At 39.7% G+C, this 21,882-nt stretch overlaps 1 protein-coding gene across 6 annotated transcripts in view; it reads left to right on the plus strand.

Annotated features, from left to right (window-relative positions):
• Positions 1 to 21,882, plus strand: part of PATJ (PATJ crumbs cell polarity complex component) — a 367,672-nt gene that overhangs the window by 298,631 nt on the left and 47,159 nt on the right. For all 6 annotated transcript variants that reach the window (XM_086717156.1, XM_086717157.1, XM_086717152.1 and 3 more), the window contains 2 exons: positions 661 to 794; positions 20,837 to 20,920. In XM_086717156.1, coding sequence (XP_086573282.1) covers positions 661 to 794; positions 20,837 to 20,920 — 218 coding nt within the window. The remainder of the gene's footprint in view (positions 1 to 660; positions 795 to 20,836; positions 20,921 to 21,882) is intronic.

Genomic DNA, 21,882 nt, shown 5'->3' on the forward strand with positions numbered 1-21,882 from the left:
TGTCAGCACAGAGCCCGACAGGGGGGCTTGAACTCACAAACTGTGGGATCATGACCTGAGCCGAAGTTGGGCACCGAACTGACTGAGCCACCCAGGCGCCCCATCCCAGTAATTAATTCTTAAATGTGTTTGTGACACATTATTATTATTATTTTTTTTTACTATGTATGTATTTGGGGATCATTGTTCGGTAACTATTATTTTCAGCTAAATCATATTTTATTGATTAAATCCTTTATACATCTTAATTGGTGTGCTATGCTTTAATTGAAAGTAAGCATGAACTCTTAGTGTCTTAGAACTGTAACTCAGAATCTTCTATCATTCTAGTCTTTATTTTCATTATAACTTATGCCTATATGTACTTAATCATTTCGTCATTTTTCCATACCAGTTTTCATGGTATATATTAAGATTTTAAAAACTTCAAGTATAGTTAAAATAAATGATTGAGTAGGGGGTGGTTGTTGTTTTAATCTCAGAAGCGTCAGGTTTCATCCCTTCCTGAATGGGCGTTAAGGACCCAGCGTTTCCTTCATGGTGCTTAGCAGGAAAATAGCGAAATGACGAACACATGCAAACCCCGCGCTCCCCAAGTAACGAGTGTGCACGCCGGACTACATCTCCTACTAGCCGGTCATTCTGTGTTCAATCCTCCAGGTGGTTTCCAGGCTCCCCTGTCAGTGGACCCTGCCACGTGTCCCATTGTTCCTGGCCAGGAAATGATTATAGAAATATCCAAGGGACGTTCAGGTCTTGGTCTCAGCATTGTGGGAGGAAAAGACACACCTTTGGTAAGTTCCTAGAAGTAAAGTGTATCTATACCGTTACAGAGTTAGTTGTGGAACCTTATTACGGCCTTTATCACTTCTATGGAAGACTTGGCTTTTTCATGGAATGAGAAGAAGCATAATTATAAATAGATATGCATGCATATTCTGGCCAGCCTTAAGTTTTTCTCAGTGTTTAATTTTCATCAGGATTTTCTCTGTCTAGGACATGGAGTATTTTTTTTTTTTAAGTTTTATTTATTTTTGAGACAGCACAAGCAGGGGAGAGGCAGAGAGAAAGGGAATCACAGAATCGGAAGCAGGCTCCAGGCTCTGAGCTGTCAGCACAGGGCCCAGTGCGGGGCTTGAACCCATGAACAGTGAGATCATGACCTGAGCAGAAGTCGGGCGTTTAACCAACTGAACCACCCAGGTGCCCCTGGAGCATTTTTTTGTAAATGCTTACTAGACCAACAGCATTATAGCAGCATTTAGACATATTGTAACAAGATTATAACTGGGAACACCTGGAGTTAACTAGCTCAGCAGCCAGTTTTAGCTCTCTGCCTTTTCATGGAGTAAGATTTAAATACAGTTTAAAAATACAGCCTAGGGGGGGCACCTGGGTGGTTTGCTTCGGCCCAGATCTTGTGTTTTGTGGGTTTGAGCTCTGCATTGGGCTCTGTGCTGACAGCTCAGGGCCTGGAGCCTGCTTCAGATTCTGTGTTTCCCTCTCTCCCTCTCTCCCTCTCTCCCTCTCCCTCTCTGCCCCTCCCCTGCTCGCATCTGTCTTTTTCTCACAAACAGACACTAAAAAAAAAAAAAAAAAAAAAAAAATACAGCCTGGGGCCACCTGGGTGGCTCAGTCTTAGGTTAAGCTTAAGCGTCTGACTCTTGATTTCAGCTCAGGTCATGATCTCAGGGTTTGTGGCTTTGAGCCCTGCATTGGGGTCTGCACTGACATCCCAGAGCCTGCTTGGGATTCTCTCTCTCTTCCCCTCTTTCTGCCCCTCCCCCCTAAACTAAATAAATAAAACTTAAAAAAAAAAAAAAAAAAAAAAACTTTAAAAATATAGCCTGAAAGTGAAACGTGGATGGAACTGGAAGGTATTATGCTAAGTGAAATAAGTCAGTCAGAGAAAGACAGATACCATATGTTTTCACTCATATGTGGATCTTGGGAAACTTAACAGAAGACCATTGGGGAGGGAAAGGAGGAAAAGAAAAAGTTACAGAGAGGGAGGGAGGCAAACCATAAGAGACTCTTGGATACTGAGAACAAACTGAGGGTTATGGGAGGTGGGGGAGAGGGGAAAGTGGGTGATGGGCACTGAGGAGGGCACTTGTTGGGATGAGCACTGGGTGTTATATGGAAACCAATTTGTCAATAAATTATATTTTAAAAATAATAATAATAAATAAAAACCAGACATGAAAATAATAATAATAATACATAAATAAAAGAACACTTATATCACTTCAAATAAATAAATAAATAAATAAATAAATAAAAATATAGCCTGGACCAAACCACTTGAATGGAAACTTATAAAGAAAAGGTTGCCGCTTTCCTCAATGACAAAAGCTGAAAAGACAGCATTCCAAGTCATATAATTAAAAATGTAGGAAAGTTCTGGGGTCTTAATATACTAAAGACATTGGAGTAGTATGCAGAAACTACTGGTCAACCTTGAAGATAGGCTGTTTCTCCCTTCCAGGGCCTGTTTCCTCATTTATCCAAAGAGATATTCGCAAATATTAAATAAGCCGAATTTGTATAAATCTGTATTTAAAACGAACGAGGGAAATCATATTTTAAGGAAATTTTGTAGTGAATTCTTTCATGAAGAAGTAACTCTCTGATTTGAGTTTTGTAGATATAAGTCTATACTGCTTAAAATAAGGCAGAACTAGATTTTCCATAGGAAATCACAAGACTTACTTTAAATCGGCATGTTTTGCCCAGCTAAATGAGTTTGTTAACTGATTTTTTCTGTTTTTTGTTTTTGTTTTTGTTTTTGCTTTGTATGGGTTGGTTAGAAAACCTGAGTAAGATGTGCCCATGCTGCACTTGGGACTTTACTATTGCGTATATTTGTGCTGTTGGCTGCTAGTTTGGAGGCTTCCAGTGCTCCTTTTCACCTGCTGCTTCTTGGATGTGAGGCTATTTGCTAAATACTACGTTCTGCTTCTCCTTGCCACCACAAGGCAGCCAAAAAAAAAAAAAAATCTTTAACAGCATTCTAAAGTTCATAATATATAGTTCTGCCTTTTGAGACTGTAAATCCCATTGTCCTTGGAAGGATAAGCACCACTTTAAAAATGAGAAATGGGGTGCAGCTTTTATTTTTCAACCTCAGGTACCTCATCCAAAGCTGCAAGTTAGACTCACTAGTTAATATATAGCCATGTCCGTTTTTGGTGAAGCTGAACAGCTGGGGGGTGGAAGGTGCTTTAACAAATAAAACCACTGTTTACCACAATGAAGATCTTTTGTTTCCTTCTAAATTTTGACATGGAATACACAGCCTAATTAACATGCCAGGTCATATTATCCAGTCAGGTCATGAGATTGCATCCAGCCAGCAGGAAGTTAGCAAATAAAGATGAGAGCATATGAAAGGGAATTGCGGACAGTTTGACCCACTGTCAAAGTACCTTTGCACTTGCCTTTGTACATGTGATTATGTGATGCCTCCTTGAGCTCTGATGCAGGGAAAGAGCATGTTTTGAGTGCTGGTGACCCTTCTTAAGCATTTGCTCCAACCATCTCAGTTAGGGTTTCTGTGCTGTCTCTGTTGTGTGTCCAACAGATACTTTTACTGTCTTTGGAGGAATTAAGCCTCTGGGACTTGGTCCTGACAACACACCAGTCCTATCTGCTGTAAATAATTGCTTCAGAACCAAGACAGATGGTTTCTGAGATCAGAGAGGGAGGTCTCACTTGACACCCCAATGTGTTTGCAGCCCGTGCTCTAAAATAGGCCTTTTAAAACACCAAGACAATGGTGAGGGTGAGCCTCTTGGGAAGGTTTATGAGCACACCTGCACCCACTCCTCAATGACAAACTTCTGCCTCTGTTGTTTCAATCTTATGACGTGCTCCCAGGTCTGCTTTTGGTGAATGTGGCTCTTGTATGATAGCCTGCATATGTTTGCTTAAAGGCTACCCTCTTCTTAATGCCGAGGACATGAAGTTGAATGACATAACCCTGCCCTTATACATCTGTTCAAGTTGATCCTACTACCATCAGTGTTTATGGTCTAATATAAGGGACCAACCAGTGAAAAATCTTAATAAGGACCATTAAAATAGCTACTTTCTCTGGAAAGCATAAAAAAGTAGAACTGTAGTACACATTGTCTAGATATACTTAATATGGATTAGTTTTTATATGTTTCTTATACGCCAGTATCTTAGTCTATTCAGGCTACTGTAATAAAATGCCACTGACTGATGGCTTATAAACAACAGAAATTTATTTTTCATAGTACTGGAGGCTGGAGGTGCAAGATCACAGAGTCAGACGAGAGCCCTCTTCTGGGTTGTAGACTTCTCGTATCCTCACATTGTGAAAGGAGCCTCTGGGGGAGCCTCTTTTAGAAGGGCACTAATTTCATCCATGAAGACTCTGCTCTTGTGACCTAATCAGCTCCAAAACGACCCACCTCCTAATGCCATCACACTGGTCATTAGGGTTTCTACATATGAGTTTAGAGGCGCACACAACAAGGAGATCAGATAAGGTATAAAGTAGTATATTTACTTATATTTTTTATCTCCTTCCATCCATCTGTCCACCCATGCTTTCATCCTATGTCTTCCCCCACTGCCACCACTTATTTTGGTCTTGGAGTACTAGTTTTCATGAAATCTTGCAACTCAGAAGACACAGCATATTCTGCCAAATGAAAGACTGAGGTATGATGCTTGCCACATATGTTTTAAGCATCTCCCTGAATCTTTCAGTTCCCCCTTGCTGAAATGTTTGCTTGCTGATGAGAAGTTTTACCTCTAGTGTCCCCAGAAGAAGTAAAATATAGTTTTCCAATGTCATTTTATTGGTGGCTATTCTATTATATCAGCCTTGGGAATTCTAGAGAAGAGAAAGAAAAACTTAAGAAACAAGTATTTTATCTCAGAGTATTGGCCAAGTTGAACCATTCTTGGGATTAAACAAATGAAGTGGAGAAAGAATGAGGAAAGCTTCCCCAGGACCCCTCACTCTGTGCATTTTCCTTTCTCTGGCTACCATTGCCAACGGTCCCACACTGTAGACAATGTGTTATATCAAATCTAATAGTCTGAGAAATGATGCTGATTCTATGGCACCAGAATCCCAGATCTTTTCACTGCAGGGTCTTGGACAAGTGACTTAAACCATTCTAGATTAAATCTGCTTCTCCATTTGTGTGAAAGTGGTGACAACAAAATCTACCTCTTAGATTTGATATGTGGATTAATTAAGAAGAATATAAGATGAAGAATATAATTAATTATAATATATATAGAGAATATAAGAATATAGATTAAGAGAATATATTAGAGAATATAAGAATATATATTAATTATAATATAATTAAGATGAAGAATATAAGATGAAGAATATAATTAATTAATATGTGTTGATATGTGGATTAATTAAGATGAAGAATATAAGGCACTTTTCCCAGTACCTGTCTATACTGAGTTCAGTTATTAGTGATTATTATTAAACATTCATATTAAAGTATATCCTTAGTTCCCTTCATCTGTATGTCTTTGATATATTAGCTGCACACTGAGAAACATGACTTTGTTTCTGCATGCTTAGATATTTATTTTTCAGCACCAAACTTAAAAAGTGGTTTGGCACTGTTCTTAATATGTAATTAATGTGTATCCTCTTATTTAATTCTCCCAACAACCCTATAGATGTAGTGGTATTATCCCCATTTTACAGATGAGGAAACTGAAACTCAGATAAGTTAGGTAACTTCTCCAAGAACATAATGCAGCAGGATTCTCACACAGAGAATCATGACCCCAAGGCTTTTCTTTCCAGGAAGCAACTTTATTCCTGCCAGCACTGCTCAGTTGGGCTTGTACCTGAAGAATTGAGCCCTGAACACCACGTGGAGTAGTTTTTTATGTATTTTCTACTTCCTTGTCTCCCATATATGGTAACACACACAAACATGTAGTCTGATTAAGTGGTCTCATGTTACAAGGTCATGAGGGATGTTGCATGTATGCGCATAGCCAGGTTACCTTGAGGTTTTTTTGTTTTTGTTTTTTGTTTTTGTTTTTTTCCTTAGGGAGGGGACCCTACCACAATAATGCTAGCAGTTGGTCCAGTTGGAGTTTCATCAAGCTATCTGACTGCAAAGCCACACCACTGGGCTCCTTTTCTAGTGCTACCTCTATGTGTCATCAATTTTCACCTGTAAAAGGGGGTTGTTCATCTCACCCACCAGACCCTGAGTGTCTTGAGAACAGACCTGTTTTATTGTATTTTGTACCTTTAGTACCACCATATAGAGCCTTGCACACTTAAAAAATATGACTGTCTAGCTTCTGAGCCACTCCGAACTCCAGCCATGCTGGCCTCCTTCAGTTCCATTCAAGGCATTTGCACATGCTGTTAGATCTGTCTGGAGTGCTTCTCTGATCAGTTTTAGCTGTAGCTGGAGTATCCTGTTCATTTCTGGGTGTGATTATATCACAGTTGACAAGGACATTATTGAAACCACATCACTGTGAGGAAGAATTGAATCAAATGGAAAAGGGAAGATCAGAAGGGACAGTGACATGCAAACACGTAAGGTTATCTTTGTGTGGATGAAGGGTAGGAACAGTTCAAGTGCTTCCAAGTGGCTCAGTGAAAAACAGATTTCACATTTTCATAAGGAAGAACTTTCTAGACCTCAGCTGGCCAAAGTTGGAGTGAACTACGTAGTGAGTGCCAAATCTCGAGAAATATTTTGACAAATGCAGGCAGCCACTTTGCAAGGACATTAGTGTTATTAGGCTTTCTCTTTTAATCAGACAGGAACGTGTTACATTGAGAAGTCTCTTTCTCAAGGGTATGGTAGGATAAGGAAATTCATTCTCTCTTTTCATTCCCATCTCACAGGTTTCTTAAAACTTCAGTCTTAAGTTTTTTTAACTAGAGAATAAAGCTTAATTACTGTTGAGTTTTGGTTTATGGAAACTAGTCATTATTACCACTTTTAGAAAGGTTAAGTTTATGAACATAAGCCCTAGTTGCTATACTTGTATGTTCCTCTGCGTCTGGAGATAAGCTTGTCTCCTTACAAGAGGAAAACAATTAGCCTCGGGCATTTGGTTCCTCTTGATATTCCTGGTACCATCCCGTTGTAAATGAGGTCAGCGGATGCCCAGGATAGATTGTAAAATTGAGATGCTCTATTAATATTTAAAAGGCCTGGGAATATCAGATTCAAAATCTTATTTCTCTCCAAGTTTCAAATGTGTATTTTTTTCACCACCTGATTCGGTATCAATTTAAGTCGGTCTTATTAAATAGAAGTTCCATAGATAGAAGAGGTACATTAGCAAGAAGCATCAAGGTAGAAGGACTGTCACATTTGGATACTGTGTGGTAAAGTCATCCATCTAGAAATTAAAGCGAAAAATATTTTTTAGCTATCACCATATGTCTGGCTCTGCAGTGACCTCATTTAACCCTGATTCACCATATTGCCTGCTATTGTTTAGCTGTTACTGCTTTTGACCATTTAAACTTAGGACTGTAGCAATTTAAACCACTATATATTTTTTTTAAGTAAGCAGAATAGAAAACTATTTTACATTTGATTAAGTGTTTTATTTTGCTATTCCCCTTCGAATGAACTTTGCACAGCCTGTTTCACGAGGAGTGTGGTTTGCTTTGGCGTGTAATCACCCAAAGCCAGGCTCCTTTTATCATTATTGCTTAAGTCATATATTTTTACACAAAACATCTTATTACCTTAGTTTTATTTTAAAATCAAAGCAGAGTTTGCAGAAAGTCTATGAATCACACTGAAAGAATGTTAACGAATAGTACCTCTGAATTTCCAGATTTGGGCATTTCTGATCTTAAAGAATATGACTGTAAGCAAAAATATTATGCAAGCTGAGTAAAGTTTAGGTAAATAAGGACCAGATGGAACTATAGGGACTTATAAAATATAATGCAAATATTATCCCATTTCCTTAAAATAAATCTATAGTTCAGTATGAAAAATTATATTCATATTGATGAATATCAACCTTTTGCAAAATCATTCTTGGCAAGGGAATTCCATTTCAAGTAAATATAAAACAGTTTCTTTTCTGAGTTTGAGAAGGGAAAGCTTTGCAGCCTTAAAATGTGAAACTTTTTATATATTCATTGCAATTCTTATATTAGCTGTTTTATTGCTGTGATTTTCATTCCACATTTTAGTTACCTATAGTGTGGAAGAGTTTGCAATCCCTGAGCTTGACTTTTAGCTTAAATAGTCCATTCCTTTAACACACACACACACACACACACACACACACACACACACACACACACAGATTGGTGTTACTGCTTCCTGTATAACTGATCACTTAATCCATACTTTTAGTCAAAAGAGCCACTGGTATAGCTGATTTAATGCTTATTTATGTTGTCTATAGTTATCACCCAAGAATATTTCACTATTCCAAAATAGTAGGTGCTAAATGTTGTGATCCATTTTCTTTCTCTTAAAGTGTTTGGTAGGTACAAATCTTTACACCCTCCCCCATACCTATTAGAATAGATGAATAAATTAAGATTAGGATATAAGGACTGGCTCTTGGTTCCTTTTGTAACAGAGTCTTATGGGGTTTGATTGGTGACTGTGTTCTGAGATTCTTAGAAAATCTAGGAGCACCTGGGTGTCTCAGTCCATTAATGCCTGACTGTTGGTTTCAGCTGGGGTCACAATCTCGCGGTTCAGGGATTCATGATTCATGGATTCATGTGTTGGGCTCTACGCTGGCAGCTCAAAGCCTACTTGGGATTCTCTCTCACCCTCTCTCTGCTCAAAATAAATAAACACTTTTTTTAAAAAAAGAAAATCTGGGGCACCTGAGTGGCTCAGTCGGTTGAGCGTCCGACTTCAGCTCAGGTCACGATCTCGCGGTCCATGAGTTCGAGCCCCGCGTCAGGCTCTGGGCAGATGGCTCAGAGCCTGGAGCCTGCTTCCGATTCTGTGTCTCCCTCTCTCTCTGCCCCTTCCCCGTTCATGCTCTGTTTCTCTCTGTCTCAAAAATAAATAAATGTTAAAAAAAAAATTTTTTTTAAATAAAAAAAAAATCTATGTAGCAAACTCTAATTTATTAGTGAGAGTATCCAGATTTTTAAAAGTGTAAGTTCTTTTGACTCTTACTGACTTCCCTTTTATAGCTATGGCTTCTTCAGGTTTTCTGAACAGAAACATTTATAATCAACCTATGAAGTTGGCAAACAAAACTATATCAGTTTGACAAATACTGTACTTCTTCTAAAGTAATCATCTTTTATTGTATCCACAGTGGGAAAGTAGTATATTGAATGTACACTTGACTCTGAGATTCATCCAAATTATAAAATCAAAATGAGAAAAAAGTCATCTTCAAGTAAAGAAAATACAATATTTGTTGACTACATTCTGCTTCAAGTCCTCTATGTTCTTATGAGATACTGAAAATAACCTCTTAAATTTTTGCTTCTCATGCATCAATCAATGGGGGTCTGCCAGATACCTTTTGCATCAAAGCACTGGGTTTGAAGGTGGGGAAGATGAGCATCTTTGCAACTTGTCTTGAATCATCTTTGCCTTCTACCTTTGTAATTGGTTCAAAAATATATAAAGATCTACAAAACACATGGAATGTAAGCATAATAACACATGCCCCAGCAAGACAAATGCATTAAGTTGTCCATCCTTGGGTTAAACAACATACTGCCCCACTGTAACAAGGAAAGTAGAGAGCTGCCTTTGTTGACATGAGTCCTGCCATTCCTATTAAAGATAGCGCATGTTTGCATTTCTACTTTTATCACCTTTTACATTAGGTTTCCCAGCATAATCTTTCTTGAAAAGAAGCAGTCAGGGAGCCCCTGGCTGGTTCAGTCAATAGAGCATGCGACTCTTGATCCTGGTGTTATGAGTTCAAATGTCTCGTTGGGTATAGAGATTACTTAAAAATAAAATCATCAGGGGGCCCCCTGGGTGGCTCAGCTGGTTAAGCGTCTAACTTAGGCTCAGTTTATGATCTCATGGTTCATGGGTTTGAGCCCTGCGTTGGGCTATTGCACTGACAGCTCGGAGCCTGGAGCCTGCTTCCGATTCTGTGTCTCCCTCTTTCTGCCCCTCCCCCACTCACTCTCTGTCTCTCTCTCTCTCTCAAAAATAAATAAAACATTTAAAAAAATAAAATTATTAGGGGCACGTGGGTGGCTCAGTTGGTTGAGTATCCGACCCTTGATCTTGGCTCAGGTCATAATCTCACAGTTTGTGAACTCGAGCCCCAAGCTGGGCTCTGTGCTAACAGCACAGAGCTTAGAATTCTGTCTTTCCCTCTCTCTTCCCTTCCCACTTGCTCTCTTACCCTCTCTCAAAATAAACTTAAAAAAAAAAAAAAGCAATCACTTATATTCTCAGTTCACCATAATAATAGGAAAAATAGAAATTAAAAAATGGACTGAAATTGGTGTCATTCCTACTTAGAGTCATGAATTTTGACCACTGATCTATATTCCTTCCTTTATGTCCCAGATAGGCCCCCTTCAACCTTAGATATATATGTGTTGGGAACCTTCATTAGCGATTATTCAACATCTATTTGGCTGACAGTTTGCTTGACATTATATACATAATCTCATTTTGTCCTCAAACCCTAAAAGGAAGAATTTATTAGTTCCATTTTACAGAGACAGGAACACTAGCCCAGTGAGGCTAAATATCTTAATAGAAGTATCACAAAGCTATGATAAGTGGCAGAGCTAAACTCTGAACCAGTATTCTTCCCACCATACGTTGCTGCCTTCCATTGTTTACAGGCTGGAAAATTCCTCTGGCAGACTTGATAGAGTCTGTAGGAGATTAAAATTGATCATAAATTTTGTGCAGTTCCTTCCACTTTCCTTGAATTCGAGCTGGCCCATTGACTTGCTTTGATCAATAGTAGTGAAAGTGGCGTTGAGTAACTTCCAAGCCTTTAGCCTCAAGGTCTTGCAGCTTAGCTCTTGTTCTCCTGAAAGACTGCCACTTTGCAGACAAGCCTAGATCAGCCTCCTGGAGGATGGCACCCCATATGAAAGAGCACATGGGGGGCAGAGGGGCCCAGTTATCTCGGCTGAGGCCCCAGCCAACCTGACTGCAAACTCTTGCGAGCCAAGCTGAGATAGCGTGGAGCAGAACTACCCCCTGAACCCAGCCCACACTGCCAGCCCACAGAATCATGAACAAACAAATGATTCATTTTTGTTTTAAGCCACTAAGGTTTTTTTATTAAATTTTTTTAATGTTTTATTTTATTTTTTATTTTATTTTTGAGACAGAGACAGAGTGTGAGCAGGGAAGGGGCAGAGAGAGAGGGAGACACAGAATCCAAAGCAGGCTCCAGGCTTCTAGCTGTCAGCACAGAGCCCAACACAGGGCTCGAACTCATGAACCTCATGACCTGAGCCAAAGTTGGGCACTTAACTGACTGAGCCACCCAGGCACCCCTAAGCCACTAAATTTTGCAGTAAAAGAAAACTAATACAGAGCCCAAGCCAAACCCTTATGTTTCTGATCTCTCACAGACTGTGAAAGTTGGGATTCTTGTGGTCTGCCATTTAGAAGGAGGTCCTACTATTCCTAGGCAGGACTTCAGTATCTGCATAAAACAGTGGCTTTCTCTGCTTTACTTTGTGCTGTATGAGTTCACAGGGGTCTAAAATTATAGAGGTGGAATGACTCTAGAAACCATGTATTTTGACTCTGTGCTTTACTGATAAGTGTCCTGAACAAAGCAGTGCATGGAGAACCACTTGCAAAATTGGCCACCTGCAGAGCTGTGAGAAAAACTAACTCCTCTCGTTCCCAGTTCTGGGTCCTTCTTCTACACTTTCCTGCCCTCTTTTTTCAAAATCATGTTCTTTTTTTTTTTTTTTTAATGTTTATTTATTTTTGAGAGAGACAGAGTGTGACCGGGGGAGGGGCAGAGAGAAAGGGAGACAGAATCCGGAGCAGGTTCCAGGCTCTGAGCTGTCAGCACAGAGCGTGACGCAAGGCTCAAATTCACACACTGCGAGATCATGACCTGAGCCGAAGTCAAACGCTTAACCAACTGAGCCACCCAGGTGCCCCTCAAAATCACATTCTAATTGAAATATAATAAGGAAGCTTGGTTTTTGAGGGTTTTGGTTTTTTTCCCAAAGAATTTGGCCACAAAGGATTTGGTACGGAAAAGCATCATGTTCTAAGACACTGATCCCTTTACTTATATAAGTACAGTCTGGAGCCTATCAACTTTGTTCAAAGTGACATATTTTTTCACAGTTGTATCCCAACAGTTTTCTTTTTAACTCTCTAACTGCAATAGACATCACAAATCAGTAACTTAATACATCTACATCTGTTTCAAGGTAGAAGTGAACATAGTTTTGATTTGCACAGCATTGGACTGAGCATTTTACTACTCCCACTATATTATCACCCTTCATTGATTTGGCCTTCCTGCTGAGAAAGTCGTCTACTATATGGAAAGACAGGACTGTATGATTTCTGAACCGTGACAACCATAGAGGGGAACTCTATTAAATGATGTTTAAAAGGAGCATTATTCCTCTAAGACCATAGATCTGAACAATGGCTTCTTCCAGACAAAAACAATGCCCATTTTCTATATAATCTTTTTAATCCTTATTTTGGTCCTCATGGGTCATTCTTATTAGCAGGGATTTTTCCCATAAAGCAAGGAAATAAGACATGACACTCTTTGGGGATCACTGGTAATATGTTTTCCACCTAAGTGTGTAATTTAATGTGAAATTTTTCTGTAGCTAATGCCACCTAGGATTATTTTGAGGGCAGTGGGAACAGCGGTTTTATGAGTATAACAAAGATTGGGTTTAATTCTAGAGTGATCCAAATTAAGTATATCACACCTACAAATAGTAAAATTGAGCCATATATATATATATATATATAGTCCTTTATAGTAATATCTACCACATAATTCTTTATCAAAGTTTTATTCTAAAATGCTTATTAGAACAATCCACTGAACATTTAGAAATGTAATCTATAAAATCTCATTCTATGGAAATAGTTCACCCACACAAGGGTGCTTATTGATATTGTTCAGTGCACAGGAGACCCTTAGTTAATTTTTCTAACACACGGCTTCTTTAAGTGTTATGAGCCTACTGTGGCAATGATAAAATTGCCTTTTGCTGAACGATTGGTATGTTTATGAGTTACTTTATCTACTTGTTGGTAGCCCGAACAGTAAAGAATATGGTAATGGATGGGCTGAAATGTCTGATGACTTTGACTCTACGGATACATTAGTACGTGTTATGAAATTCTTTTCCAGCAATGCAGTGTTTAAATCCCCCTGGAGGAGTTTGTGATTTTTGTGGGGCTCAATGACAATTAAGTCCCGTGTACTTGGCTCCTTTAAATTGCTCTTTGAACTAAAGTAAATCCTTTAGAAATTCACATGGATTTAATATCCATTTGTGATGGGTACGTGGGTTGTGTGTCACTAATATTTTGCCATCAGAAGCTTGGGTGGGATTTTAAAAAAAGGAAGAATGAAGCTTGATTGGGTAGGTAAGATTATGACATACCCTACCAGCCTCTTTCTGGGTCATTTTGATGTATCTTTCTATCTCCAACCAATTTCTTGGTAATCATTTAGCAAACATGTACTCAGTGCCTACCCTGGGCTCAGCACCAGGATACAAAGAAGAGTTGGAAGCAGCCCCCAGTCTGGAAGAGTTCCACCAAGACTAGGAGGTAATATAGGACCTAGATCTATGAAAAAGCTATTGTGATACTAATAAGTTCAATAATAAAAGGGGATAGAGCAGTGACCCACAGGAAGGTTGATCAACCTTGTTAGGGGAAAAGAGTCAGAGAAAGTTTCATAGAAGAGGTGACATTTGGCTGGCTCAAGTAGAATTTCATGAGAAAAGGGGGCAGCAGATAAAAGAGACCATGACCTTCAAGCCTTTGGTGCCTTTGTACTTTCCAAATATAGATATATAGACTCTCTATATCAACATACACAAGAAACTGAAGGTGCCTGGGTGGCTCAGTCAGTTAAGCATCTGACTCTTGATTTCAGCTCAGGTCATGATCTCATGGTCATGGGATCAAGCCCCACATCAGGCTCTGCACTGACAGCATGGAGCCTGCTTGGGATTCTCTCCCTCCCTCTCTCTCTGCCCCTCCCCTGCTCGTGTTCTCTCTCACTCTCTCTAAATAAACTTTTTTTTAAAAAAGCACAGGAAACTTAATAGTATTTGTCTTCAGTTAGGGATAGATGGTGGCTGAGGGACAGGTGCAGAAACATTTCAATGTGTATTATTTTGAGAGTAATACCATGTGTACATATTTTATCTGTATTTAAAAACAAATATGAGGGCGCCTGGGTGGCGCAGTCGGTTAAGCGTCCGACTTCAGCCAGGTCATGATCTCGCGGTCCGTGAGTTCGAGCCCCACGTTGGGCTCTGGGCTGATGGCTCAGAGCCTGGAGCCTGTTTCCGATTCTGTGTCTCCCTCTCTCTCTGCCCCTCCCCCGTTCATGCTCTGTCTCTCTCTGTCCCAAAAATAAATAAACGTTGAAAAAAAAATTAAAAAAAAACAAAACAAAACAAATATGTATTCTTTGAAGAATGGAGATATTAAAACAGTGGTTCCTTAAACAGTATGTTAAATTTGCGAGCCAGCTACTTCTTCCTGGGTGTCTGTTTTTTAATGTTATCCCTAATTAGTGGAATGAAGAAATTTTCCTCGAGTTAAATGTGTTTCAGACATAGACTGATGAGAGAAAAGCTTTTTCTTAATGTTTTATTTTTATTTTTATTTTTATTTTTATTTTCGAGAGAGAAAGAGTGAGCAAGTGGGGGGGGGGGGGGCAGGAGAGAGGGAGGCACAGAATCTGAAACAGGCTCCAGGCTCTAAGCTGTCAGCACAGAGCCCGATGCGGGGCTCAAACCCATGAACTGTGAGATCATGACCTGAAGTCAGACGCTTAACCGACTAAGTCACCCAGGTGCCTCAAGAGAGAAGTTTATAAGCAGAGGACTTTTCCTACATCTCCGAAATCCTGCCTAACCCTTCTGATTAAGGAAAACCCATATCTGAGAGATTCTCTAATTGATCAGATTCTTCCCTGGATCCAGAGTTGGCAAGTCAAATGAGTGATTTAGAGTGTCCAAAGGAAAATTGTTGGTCTTGTCTCAGGCAGTAAATAAGATGATGTTACTTAAATTTCTGTTGTCACAGTGAAAATCACAACTACCAAGAGGAAATTAGTTTTTGATTCTATGTCAGTCTTGGTCATCTGTAAATGGTTCTTAAGTCTGCCATTAATTAGGAGAAATTAATCTGGGTTGTTTTGGACTGAAAAGATTTTTATTGTTTTATTTTTGTTTAGTTTAGTTTAGAGCATGAGAGGGTTAGGGGGAGAGAATCTTAAGCAGGCTCCACACCCAGTGTAGAGCCCTGATGCTGGGTTCAATCCCAAGACCCTTGGATCATGACTTGAGCCAAAATCAAGACTTGGATGCTCAACCTACTGAGCCATCCAGACACCCTGAACAACTTTATTTTAAACATGAATGCATTACTTGTATATAATTTTCTTTTATATCTGCTCCTGTAGAAAAAAAAATCATTCATTGAATAATATGGGTGCATAGAAAGAAGATGGAAAAAATGAAGGAAAGAGACAAGAACAACAAATGGAATTAAGAGAGAGCTAGGGGCACCTGGGTGGCTCAGTCAGTTGAGGGTCCAACTTCCGCCCAGGTCATGATCTCGCAGTTGACAAGTTCGAGCCCCGCATCAGGCTCTGTGCTGAGAGCTCAGAGCCTGGAACCTGCTTCAGATTCTGTGTCTCCCTTTCTCTCTCTGCCCCTCACTAGCTCGTGCTGTGTCTATCTCTCAAAAATAAATAAAAACATTAAAAAGAGAGAGAGAGGGGCGCCTGGGTGGCTCAGTCGGTTAAGCATCCGACTTCGGCTCAGGTCATGAGCTCATGGTCCGTGAGTTCGAGCCCCGCGTCGGGCTCTGTGCTGACAGCTCAGAGCCTGGAGCCTGTTTCAGATTCTGTGTCTCCCTCTCTCTCTGCCCCTCCCCTGTTCATGCTCTGTCTCTCTCTGTCTCAAAAATAAATAAACGTTAAAAAAATTTAAAAAAAAAAAGAGAGAGAGAGAGAGAGACTCCATGTTGGGTTGGGGAGAACCCCATGTGGGATGGGAACACAAGTTCCATCGTGTTTTGTATAGCACAAACCCCTAACTAGCAAGTGAGGTCCATAGATCATCACCCCACTTCATTAAGCGAGAGGCTTCAATTTTCACTTCCCCAGTTGTCTTTTTGTTCACTGTCTACAAAATGATCAGCCCATGCCCTTAAGGTTTTTGCTGTGGAGTTAAGGAGACAGTATTTCAACAGAATTGATGCCATATGGAAAATCCCAGGTTAGCTTCTATACAAGTGCAAAATAAAATATTCAAAACAGATGAGATGCTTGCAATGGCTGTAGGAACACAGGCTTTGGTGTTAAACAGTCCCAAGTTGGAATGTGATCTTTCCTACTTAGAAGATGCAAAGACCTGGTCAAGTCTGACTCCTTCTGAGCCTCCATATCCCCAACCGTAAATGAGACTAATAATACAGCACTTGCTTCGTCGTTATGAGGATTGAATGGCACGAATGGGAAGCATGCAGCAACTCTGGCACAGAGGTGTTAAAATAGATGTTCCCACTTCCTTACTATGTGCTGGCATTGTACATAAAGCTTTATGTGCAAATAGTATTGTTAAAACCATATAAACATGAGGAAGCTAAGGCCTGGAGAGGTTAACAGTCTTCCCAGGCCCGTGGCCAGAAGTAGCAGGGCCAGGATTTGGACTAAGAAATCTGACTCCAGAGGCCTAGCTCATAATCATCTGTCTCTATAGCCTCTCCTCTGTGTGAGCCAGCAACCCACCCACAGGGAAATGATGAATAGAATGCTTCTGGAATAGATGAGTTTTAGAAGTCATTGGTATTGGTAGATGGAGTCACTGAGGTATCCTAGGGTGAAGGAATGTTACTTAAATATGCAGAGATAAGAGTGGAAGAGAAGGTACTCAGAACTGTGCCAACAAGCAGTTTTGCTTGAACAGCTCAAGAGCATTAAAATTTAAGAGGATATACAATGAGGAGATAAGAATCATGTGTATAATCAACTCCAAATTTTTTCCTTAAAACAATAAATAGCAGTCTTTCATTTAATGACCCGTTATTTCATCTAATCACAATTTTTTCAAAGTAAGAAGTAAAAATTTTTTGTTGCCTTGTCAAATAGATGCCTAAAATAGCTCAATACAGTATCTTTTTTTTTTTATTATTCTGTCCTACCTTATCAACTGTGTAAGTTGTAAAAAATAAATCTATTTTTCTTTTCAGTTCACCAGCCCACATTTCTAATTTACCTGTTGGCCCCCACCTCTCATGTCTAGCACCCCCTTTTAGTACAGCTGAGCAGAACCTTAACTTCACAATCCAGTGTCAACACATAGGGCACATGGTAAGAAATGTGGCCTTTTTCTATTGATAGGTTAGAGTGTCTACTGTTTTCTTGTATTTTCATTGATAACTTTAAGAGAAATCACAACAGTAGTCAAGCAAAAGGGAAGAAATAATGGGGAGTTTTTCACACAGACTCCTGGACAAAACAGATTGACAGGGAGTTCAACATTTGAGCAATAGTATATTTCTTTTATTTATAAGATTCATTATGGGGCACCTCAGTGGCTCAGTTGGTTAAGCGTCTAACTCTTGATTTCGCCTCCGGTGATGATTGCATGGTTCGTCAGTTTGAGCCCTGTGTTGGGCTCTGACAGCACGGAGCCTGCTTGGAATTCTCTGTCTCCCTCTCTCTCTCTCCCTCCCCTGCTTGCACACTGCACTCTCTCTCTCACATAAGTAAACTTTAAAAAAAGAGTTGATTGGGGCGCCTGGGTGGCTCAGTCGGTTAAGCACCAGACTTCAGCTTAGGTCGTGATCTCACAGTTTGTGGGTTCGAGCCCCACATCAGGCTCTGTGCTGACAGCTCAGAGCCTGGAGCCTGCTTTGAATTCTGTGTCTCCCTCTCTGTCTGCCCCTCCCCTGCTTGTGCTCGCTCTCTCTCTCTCTCTCTCTCTCTCAAAAATAAATAAACATTAAAAAAAAAAAAAAGAGTTCATTGAACACCTAGAAAGTATTGAAGAGGTTGTAATTCAGGCAACTTTTTTTTATTAATGTGTGTTTATTTTACTTACTTCCTTCCTTATTTATTTATTTATTTATTTATTTATTTATTTATTTATTTATTTATTTATTTATTGAGAGAGCGTGAGCAGAGGAAGAGCAAAAAGAGAGGGAGACACAGAATCCAAAGCAGGCTCCAGGCTCTGAGCTGTCAGTACAGAGCCCGACGTGGAGCTCGAACCCGCAAACTATGACCTGAGCCGAAGTCGGACACTCAACTGACTGAGCCACACAGGCGCCCTTGGGCTACTTTTATGGAATAAAAACTACAGTTGATATTTTTCTTCCATTTAAGTGTAAATGAAGAAAAATTTCCCATTTGACTTTTGTAATGTTGCAAAATTAAAGAAGGTTATGCTGGAAGTTGAGCTCTGTAAACACCATGTTAGTAGGAGTTCAGTCTGATTCTGTCAGTCCAATGAAGGGGGGCTGTTTGGCCTCCAAACTTGAAACACCAGCATGACACAAGTCATTACAAGGAACTTGCGTTAGTTTCTCCCTGCACTACTTTCATAAAACTGGCCCTCGGTGTCATCTTGGCAGTGTTGCTGGGATCTCCTGAAGCCACTGACCCAGCACATTTTCACAAAGCCATTCCCTTGAAGCAGTTCAGAGGAACCAACTCTTGGCAGTCTAGATGCTCCCTGCATCCGGAAATTTCATAAATCAGAGTTAAAACAAAGAATGGTCTAAAATCTGTTGCTGATACAAAATCTGTAATGTAAATTGTCTGGATTAGGGGACCTCTCCTGTCTCCTGGGAGCTGCCTTTATAAATGCTATAATAAAGAATGTTTTCAGAAGCATGTGATGATAAAATGAAAGTAGTGAGAAAGATATTTGGAATCCAGTGGAGTCATCTGGTTGTAGAACTTCTTAATATTTTCTTGTATTGCTTCTCTACTCCCAAATTCACATAAGAACCTTTTTATTTATTTTTTTAAGAAAGTAGTTTGGTTTGGATCTTTTTTTCTTGTTATACTTCTGCAAGAAATATTTCTTTATGTTTGACTTCACATCAATTTAATTCTGATTCTGAGGTTCCATACTTCTGGGCCAAGGCAGAATCACCCTCAGTCATTTCGCAGGCTCCTCAAGCTCTCAGGGTTCTGGTCTCCTCACAAAACTCCCAGACATCATTGGTGGGCCCCTGGCCATTATCATCAGTCCCCCCAGTAGTCATCAAGCCCGTCTTACCCAAGCCTTCATGACCTCAAGTCTAGAAATCCTGTTGCATCCAAGCCCCAGTGCTTGGGACACAGGACTTCTTCCAAGGTGGGATCCATTGTGCATGGCCTGTGGCCCCCTTGACCATTGCTTGCAGAGTCTTGTAAGCCAGTGCATGTGCTGGGGCTGGTGTGGCATGGGGTACCTGGGCAGTGCAGGGCTTCTGCACTTCTCATGGGACCCACAGATCTCTGTGTCTAGTCTCCACGCAGAAGCTCTTTTCCTTTCCCAGCAGCCCTCCAAGACAGCTGGCATAATCCTTCCAGCATCATATTTTTCAGGCCCTTCAGTCTGATAAACAGCAGAAAGAACCAATGGCTTCTGGCTGCTTTAGTTTTCAGCTCTATAAAAATCCTCTACTTGCTTAACATGAGGGGGGAAAGTTGTGTGAACATATTCAACTGAATATTTTAAAAGTAGTCTCACCAAAATATATGTACATATGATAGAAATATTTGGGTGTAGAGATGTACATTGTCTGCAGGGATCCTTAGGAAACTGTTGATGGTGATTGTCTCTGGGGAGTGAGACTGAGGGGCAGACCAAGGAGGCAGTTTATTTCTGTGGTTTACTACATGCTGTGGTATTGCTTGAGTTCTTTACATTGGTATGTGTTATTTTTATGATGATTAAAATTTAAGGTTATTAATTTGAAAAGATAGGAATTTTTTGTTTTAATTCACTAACCATGAAATACTTTCCTCAGCCCGAGCTTACCTGCCTTAGGTATTGTCCTGATTTTATGGCTCAGAATGCTGAGTTCAAGAATTAATTTGCCCAAGATTACACAATGGTGGGTCAGAATTGGAACCCACGGCTGTCTTACACTTACTTAGGGTCATGAACACCCTTCCCCCTCCTCCATGCTTCATCCTCCAGGGTCATTTCACTCCACTTAAGTTCTTTTCTTTCATTGCCCAAGTAATGGGCCTGACAGACCCCCTGCATCAGACCACACATCTATGCCAAATCCTTGAATACTAATAAATACTTGAAACCATGTTTCAAAATATACCATAAAATGAAAATAAGAATGACGCACAGTTCACCTCAAGTTCATACACAGCAGCAATGTACAGGTTAACAGTAAAACACAGGGGGTAAGTTTACCTTGAAATATTAGGCAAAGCCAGTTCTAAAGGAATGAAATAAGAAACTTAGGAAAAATTAATTATACCTTGGAATATATGGTAACTGTGTATTTTATTTACCTTCAGGTCCCATAAAATATGACACTATTAGCAAATGGCAATTTATGGGTCGCTGCCTATGGTTTGGTTGTTTGTGTAAGGAAGCATTTACGGTTGTCGAAAATTAATAAGAATTTGTTTTTTCTAGGATGCTATAGTTATACACGAAGTCTACGAAGAAGGAGCAGCGGCCAGAGACGGAAGACTTTGGGCTGGTGACCAGATATTAGAGGTATAAGACTATGAGTTTCATTTAATACTAGCAAATACAGTTCCCTTACTGACCTTGATCCACAAAGTATTTATTCACAGTCTTGTACTCCATTTTATCCTCACTTATCTCTCTCCCATTTAGCAAAAGATGTACCTTACTCTTTTCTTTCTTTAATGTACATTGAATAACTACAATCAGAATCATGGCAGATCATCAATCTAAATCTGTGAAAACTTTTTTAAATTAAAGCAAAAGTACAACCTATAGTTCTATAATCTTAATATCAAATGAGAGTGCATAGTATTGCAACTTGACTTGTTTTGCCGCTTCACTAAATCTGTCTAAATTCTCCTAAAAACACAGACATATGCAAAAACATGGACAGCCGATGTTTTAAAGACTTCAGTGCTGTTTTAAGTATTGTTTTCTTACTCCTAATAAATCGTTAAGTAAAATGCTTTCCGCTTTTGTTTTCTAGTTGATGAAAATGTAGAATCTTCTCCCTTTAGGGAGAAATGAAATGTTTAGCTTGCCTCTTTCAAATGGGCTCTCAATTAGCAAAGGTGTGCCAAAGCAGGCAGTGTCTGAACTAAGGAACGGATGAATGGCAGGTCAATGCCAGGCATTCTGGTAGGTGGAACGAAAAAGCTTTTTTGATGATGTGAGACCTTTAGGCAACATTTATTTCTTTCATTGGATGAATTTAATTGAATAGTTAACATTTTATGGTGGGCATGTGCATTTTTGCTTTGCAACTTTAATACAGCACATTATGAATGACATCATAGAATTTTATTTCCCCTTTGGTGGTTCAAGTTTGCCTCCCAAGATGAAACCACAGATATAATTAAGGGCAGAAAATATAGGCAAGAAAGAGTTAAAGGAGAGGCCGGGCTCGCTGCAAATTAAATTCAGGGTTTCTCTGCAGACCTTTACTGTGCTTCATCATTGGATTAGGACATATTCCCAGTCCATTCATT

This window comes from Puma concolor, chromosome C1 (assembly GCF_028749965.1).
Source record: "Puma concolor isolate L17-30 chromosome C1, mPumCon1.1.hap2, whole genome shotgun sequence".
NCBI classification, from domain to species: Eukaryota; Metazoa; Chordata; class Mammalia; order Carnivora; family Felidae; genus Puma; species Puma concolor.